This window comes from Anoplophora glabripennis, unplaced genomic scaffold (genome assembly GCF_000390285.2).
Source record: "Anoplophora glabripennis isolate ALB-LARVAE unplaced genomic scaffold, Agla_2.0 scaffold121, whole genome shotgun sequence".
Taxonomy (NCBI): domain Eukaryota; kingdom Metazoa; phylum Arthropoda; class Insecta; order Coleoptera; family Cerambycidae; genus Anoplophora; species Anoplophora glabripennis.
The window spans coordinates 924,112-931,619 of NW_019416338.1; the positions used below are offsets into that span (position 1 = coordinate 924,112).

Here is a 7,508-nt window from a genome sequence, read left to right on the forward strand (position 1 = left end):
TAGCCCCAAAGTACAACTCTGAAAAGAACTTCAAATTAGTAAGGAAACAATACAGGGTAATTAATACGTTCTACTAGGAAACCACAGCCCATTTACTGAACACTATCTACTACTTGATACAGAAAAACTGGAAGCTTATGCCAACGAATCGTTGTCAAACCTCTGAAGCCTAATTAAAAGACTAAAGCTGAATGAAGAACTCTAAGACCAATGGAAGTCAACAATAGACCTATGGTAGGTAGGATTGAGTGGCGTATTCACCTCATGCTTCTACAATTTTCAAACCTCAATGATGTTTCCTAAACCTTCAAACCCTATATTCCAAAAACTATATATATTTTTTTAAACTAAATTTAATTTAGATGTTGCAACAAAATACAGTGATAGATTTTTAAACAATACTTGTGAAAACTAATAAAAATAAGAACTCTCGAATTTTAAATTGCTACACCAAATCCATTAAAAAAGTTAAATGCGTCAAATATATCATGAGAATTTTGAAATGGGAGGAAATACATGAGCCAAATCTATTTACACCTCAAAGTTATATAGTTACTAAAAATAATTTTTCAAATTCAAATTATAAAAAGAAAAACTGAATAGTTCTTTAAATAAAATCTATAAACTGAACTACTGACTAATATCGATACAGTTGAGAATAAATTTTCCATCAACTCTCGCTCTTTCAACATATTTTGTTTCATCAGTAGTTTTGACGCGTATGAGTATAAACAGGTAGGTATACTAATACACAAAAAAGTGCCAAGTTACATATATTAAACTGATCCAAAAAATTTTCGACGTTAACTGTATTTCCCACTTATTCAGTTTCAAAAAAGTTGCACCTGTGCGAATAATTCATATGAAATCAATTTAACTGTAAATTGTAATCAGAACAAAGTCCGATATTTTATAAAGATAAAAATAATATGATGGAAATAAATCTAGAATTATTAGTGTATTAAATCTAATTACAATGAAATTTAATTTTTAGTTGTATTCAATGACACGTAATTAATTTTAATTGCTTTTCTCGTTTCTTTCAGGTGAATTTTTGTGAAACACAGATACACTGCCATTAAAACCAAACTAAATCAAAACAGGTGCCTATTACTTATTAGCTCATAATTATTCGAACATTTCTTGGCACTGCTTTGTTAACGTATCACCCACGTATGTTCCGTTTAAACATTGCTCCCGGGCAGCAATAACTCACAACGATTTTTTTATACGGCAGTGACCCTGCCTGTCTTAATATATTTGCGGTACTTATTAGAGTGAATATGTCAAGACAAATAAAACTACGTCAAATAAACAAAAGGACTGCCAAAATATTTAAACACAATCTCTTGCAGAGATATTCTACTTTACTGTTAAGATTAAGAACCACAAAACGAAAACAATTTAGATCGAGAATTCAAACATTAGCGTTTTATTGCACATGATTCAAAGTGGGAATTAGTACCGGGTGTCGCAAAATTCAAGCAAGATTTGAATTTTGCGACAAAAGTGTTGCAAACGACAACAAAGATAAAGAAAAATAATGAAGGTTTGGCAGCTACAACTCGTAATTTTTGTAAAAAATATGGTCGGAATAGTGATTTAAATTCATCGACTGTAAAGAGATTAATTGAAAATTTCAGTGAGACTGGATCAATTAGTGATCTTAAACACTCTCGCTGTCCTTCAACAAGTAGTTCAACACAAAACATCGAAGCAGTTCGTGAGAGTTTTGCTGAAAGTCCAGGAATGTCAATTCGGAACCGTGGTCAAGAAATGGACATTTCGGGAAGCTCTCTACAGCGCATTCCCAGAAAAGATTTGCATCTTCATGCTTACAAACTTCAATTGACTCAAGAACTAATGCCTGCTGACTAGACAGAGCGAAGAGTTCATTGAATGGATTATGGAACAACAACAATTGGACACTAATTTTTCTAACAAAATTATGTTCAGCAATGAAGATGGAAATCATCTTGGTGGCTTCGTTAATTTACAGAAATGTCGAATTTGATGTTCAAAAAATTTACGAGTGAATGTTGAGAAACAAATGCATCCACACCGTGTCATTTTTTGACGCGGATTTTGGGTTGGAGGTATCTTCGAAAATCCGTCTGGTTAGGCAACAACAGTTAGTGGTACTCGCTATTGCGACGTGATAATCCAGTTTTTTTTTGTAGGTCAAACTGAAAGTTCAAGGTCATTTCAAGATCAAGCCGTTTTTTTTAAATGGCGACCCTCCTTTTCGGCCCCAGAAATGGAAAAAGCAGAAAATTCTGCATTCAAATATGACATTGACCGTGACCTCAAGATCAATGGTCAATGTCAGTCAAATGTGAATGAAAATGAAATCAGAAGGTGTAACAGTCTTTGAGTACATTCCTGGTGGTATTCCTTAGTAAACTTGATCTTGAGGTCAAGGACATGTCAAGGTCATATCGTTTTTTTGAGTGGCGACCCCTTACTTCGACGCTATAAATAAAAGCGTAGAATTCTACATGTTATTATGATCTTAAACGTGACCTTAAGGTTAATGGTCAAGGTCAGGAGAGGCCAAGTAATTATTTATTATTTTCGACGATGGAATAGAAGAGACTCACAATTTCGTAGTGATCGCAAGATCAAGGTCACTAAGGAGTACCATGAGGTATATACTCAAAGTCTGTCACTCCCTCTGATTCCGTAGTTAAAATTAAAAAATACAGCAAAAATCAACATTTGACCTTGAACTGACATTAACCTTGAGATCACGGTCAATGTCATATTCGGATGGAGAATTTTCTGCTCTTTTCATTTACGAGATCGAAAAGGAGGGTAACCGGTTTAAAAAACGACTTGATTTTGATATGACCTTGAAGCTTGACCTTGACCTTAAGATCAAGGTTACCATCGGATGCGCCGTGAAAAATTCTGGGACTTTAATCCTCACCATTTATTCCAAAAATGCTTTTCCGCTGAGATTTTTGGGGGTTTCCATAATTTTGACTAACCCTGTATAATGATTTATGTAAGTAAATATATTATAAAATAGAAAATTTCTGGACAGGTAATAAAATATGAATAGAATCCTTCAGCTTGGAACAATATTGGAGACTTATTTCATGTATAACTTTTTTTAACCCGATATTATCTGTACAAAATAATAATTTTTTTTACCATTTATACAATGTGGAACAGTATGTGTGGAAAATAAAGGAATATTGTTTCATCCAAATTTAGAAATATTTTCTTATACAAACATGTCCTCGAAGCCATACATGTATTATATATTCAAAACGAATGGAAATATCGAGACGCAAGATTATTGGTTACAATAATTTCATAGTTTTTTTTTGTAATATTTTACCATACCTATACATTTTTCTTTCAATTAAGTGATTTTTTTTAATTTAGCACGCCTACTATTGGCACAAACTACACATATGAAAAAAAGTCAAAATTGTAAAGGCCCCTATTGAGTAAGAAATTGATTATAACTTTTTATTTTCAGTTTTTTAAAAAATGAAGCAGCTTAAATGATCATTAACTGATTATACCCAATTGTTCTCTTGCTCCAAGTCGACAACATTACTCTTTGCTGAGAAAAAACGCGTTTAACGTTCTTCTTAAATTTTAATCAGAAAAACGCTCCTTCAATTTTGACACATATTTATCATGTCTCTTCGAGATGATGTTTCCAGTTGTCTTAAGCCGCAAGAGAAGAGCTCAACTAGCGATTTCAGAGCGCTTCTGCCTGAAATTATTAAATATCACTTAACCATCTCAGACAATCCGATGCGAAATCGGCTGCTCATCAATTTATAATTAAAAACGATTAACTGACGTGGATTGTTCTGAAATTCCGAGCGCAGATTTCAGCCTGAAACTCATCTGTACATTTCAATTTTTAACGAATTCTAATACACTTCGCTTGTATCTAAATATTTGAAATATTATTGTAAGCGGTCTTTACAGTAAGTGTTTCCTATGATAATGTTCGCTTAAACCCAAAAGGCTGCTTCAAAACATTCGTATTACATAAGTGAGGCATTTACAAGGTGTGACATCGTTACTGCGGCAGAATTCACCGTTAAAATAATCAAGAAACAAGAGTAACATTTTTCTTCCACGATCCTTCAAATATTGAACTAGGTATAAACGGAAATCGTAAATAGACCAAACAAATTTAGATCATTCTTTAGGCCAATATAAGAAAAAAGTTTCTATGAACACATGTCAGAAAACACTTTATTTCTACGATTCAAGGTACTTTTGAAAAATATAACATAATATTAAAATATGACGCAGATCAATAAACAATTTAACTAATTGTAAGTAAAAGTAAAACTTCACTGAATTTATGTACAATTATTTCAACCAGTTATTTCCTTTCCCCTTTTCAAAAAATCAGTCTAAACCTCCTCTCTCGCCTTCTTCCTTTTTGGTCTTCTCCCGAGTCTTCTCCTCATCTAAAAAAAATGATAGGATTTTCATTTTTTTTGTTGCAATTTAAAATAATTTAATCATTAAAAAAACATTGTCTATTATTGTCTATTGACCAAGCTGCATCTATTTAAAATTATAGATATTGCTACTAAACATCCCTACAGTTTTTTATAAACAATTTTAGTTATTTCCGATAAGAGAAACACTACTTGTCCCAAGTTGTATTAACCATTGCAGAACGGCAACAATAACCTAACATTATAGTCATCATAAATAGCCTGGGTATAATGTCCATTTACTATAATTTACTGTTAATTTAACAGTGCTGAGTTATGGTATTAGTTTAACTATATACAGGGTAGCCCATTGAAAACGTACCGCAAGGCATTACAGGGTAGTAATGAACTTTTCGGCAAAATCCAAAAACAGGTAAAGTTTGCTTCTGAGGGGGACAACTTTTGGCGCAAAAAGCATATCAAAATCTTCAACCCCCTAAGTGGGGGTGCCATCCCCCAAATTTTTTTAAATGGGNTTGTATGCAAGTTGGCGGACAACATTTTCAGCATTTACTTGACTAATACCGTAAGTTTTGAAGTAAAATTAAATCGATTTTCGCATTTCTCGTCAAAAATATTGTTCGTATTTTCAATGCTGCATATTTTCTAAAATAATGAATCGATTTTCAAAAAGTAAGAATCGATGTATAGAGAATTAAAAGCCCTTTCTAATGACCCCCCCCACTTGACCCCCATTCCCATTTGAAAAATTTTAGGGGGTAGCACCCCCACTTAGGGGGTTGAAGATTTTGGTATGCTTTTTGAGCCAAAAGTTGTCCCCCTCAGAAACAAATTTAACCTGTTTTTGGATTTTGCTGAAAAGTTCTTTACTACCCTGTAATGGCTTGCGGTACGTTTTCGATGGGCTACCCTGTATATAACATTGCTGGCCCTATTTTAGAATAAAATGTCACGTTAATCAAAATTTAAATTTTCAGTGCTTACAAAAATTTCTACTGACCACCCCTATTTGAATAAATGATAGCCAGAGAGATAGATTTAATTTTTTAATGATTGTCGTCGTGCAATTATTGAATAGTTAGGGGAAAAAAACTGTTTACAGTTCATGGCTGACAAATTCCTAACATTTTTGTGAGTTATGGCGTTTTACTCGTGAGTGCACATTCCACGAAAACAAGATGCACAAAATTTTTCTTTTAAATTATTTATCTATTGTAAAAGAAAATTATTTCTCATGACAAAATCAAATTTTTATATTCCTCGCAGTTGCTGTGTCAATTTTAATGCAATTAGTTACTATAATGAGGAAATAGGTTTAAAATCTATATATTCAGTTGTTCTTAATTAATTTATCAAAAGTCCAATCTTTATAGAATAATAGAGCCCTTGGGAACTCCTTTAGGAGTAGCTACTATCCTCGTCTTTTATACTTATTTTTCTACGAGAACTGACACTGTATCGCTAGGACGATATTACAATAATAGTACCTAGAAACAACCAATCCACTTTGCGTCTAGACTCCCAACAGGCACGTTTTTCTTGATTTATAATGAAAAAAATTAAATTAATGGGTTTTATATTTATTTTTCTACGAGAACTAAAACTGTTTCGCTAGGACAATATTACAATATTTAGAAATAACCAATCCACTTTGCTTCTAGACTCCCCATAGGCACGCTTTTCTTGATTTTTAATAAAAAAAAAATAAACTAATAGACTAGGTCACGTTAAGTTTTTCTGTGTGTAGCCCTTGAAGCAAAGTGAATTTGGCTGTCTCTAGACTCTAGCCGATATTACTCCCTGTAATAGCAAAAAAATATAACACGATACAGAAAAGCAATTATTTTTAGATCAGCTGTGAAATTACCATGTAAATTGTAAATAACAAAACTACGTGTTTTTATCAGTATATATTCCCAATGGTAAAATTTCACCAAATTCTCGCAGTGATGTGGAGATAAGTCGTTCTGGTAATTATTCATACATGTAAACTGAGTTATACGCATAACTGCCACTATTTTCCACGAAGGCTTAAGCCTACAACCGCCGTCCCGAGAATTGGATCAATTTTATCAGTACCTAGGTATATGAATAATTGAAGAGGTTACACCGTCAAACGACTGGCCATTTAATTACAAATGCAAGTAAACGAATTATATATCCAAAAGTGGTAAGCGATGGTGGGGCGATGGAATTTCAAAATTTTAAAATGTATTAAATGAACTAAAATACATCAACCGACTACATTAATATTTATACGAATATTTAAGTTACCTAATAACATCAGCAGATACCAGAAAAAAAACTAAAAACGTGACAAAATAAACTGGCGTTTTATAGACAAGAAATAGCAATTTTCGTAAGACAATGATAAAACAAGTAGATCCATCCAAGAAATGACAAAGCGTAACGCTAAACTAGAGCAACTTCCTTTAATTTTTTTCATTGATCACGAAGAACGTGCACTGAAAGAGATGCGTTTTATTCTTTATTAGAATTCTATATACCATTATAAAACCATTGTATACTATATGTGACACTTAAACAGATGAATATTGGATATAAAACGCGTATTGCTAGCACAGTTGTATAGTGACTATAAACCTTATTCTTTATTAAATTATTGTATAACTAGTATACAACGTTTTTTATACCCTTTACGAAATAATAGCAATAACTGTTATTAAAGTGTTCCATATCGTTATTAGAACATCTAGTACTGGTTATAAGTTTTATAATAATAAATGTATTAAACTGTTGTATACTCTGTATGAGTTAAAAACATGTCATTAAGTTTTCAGAAATTTTATTGGATAACTGTAATTACAAGCTAAGGTTCTAATGTAAACATACATAAAACATACTTTTAAGCATTAAAAATGATGACAAATCGCTCCCAAAACTGTCCAGTTTATTTTCTTAGCAACGATGCACCCGTATTTTCTTGTATTACATGAGAATTTGCACTATAACTCTTCCACCTTAAGAATGAAGCATCCCCAGAAAGGTTGAGCTTCTTTCCATATAATTTTATTTCCTCTGGTTGATTGACTTTATACCCATGCT

At 32.4% G+C, this 7,508-nt stretch overlaps 1 protein-coding gene across 1 annotated transcript in view; it reads right to left on the reverse strand.

Annotated features, from left to right (window-relative positions):
* Positions 1–4,295: 4,295 nt before the first annotated feature.
* The window catches only part of LOC108909464, a 91,858-nt gene continuing 88,645 nt past the window's right edge, over positions 4,296–7,508 (reverse strand). Inside the window, exon 3 of the mRNA XM_018713808.1 lies at positions 4,296–4,448. Coding sequence (XP_018569324.1) covers positions 4,392–4,448 — 57 coding nt within the window. The 3' untranslated portion in view covers positions 4,296–4,391. The remainder of the gene's footprint in view (positions 4,449–7,508) is intronic.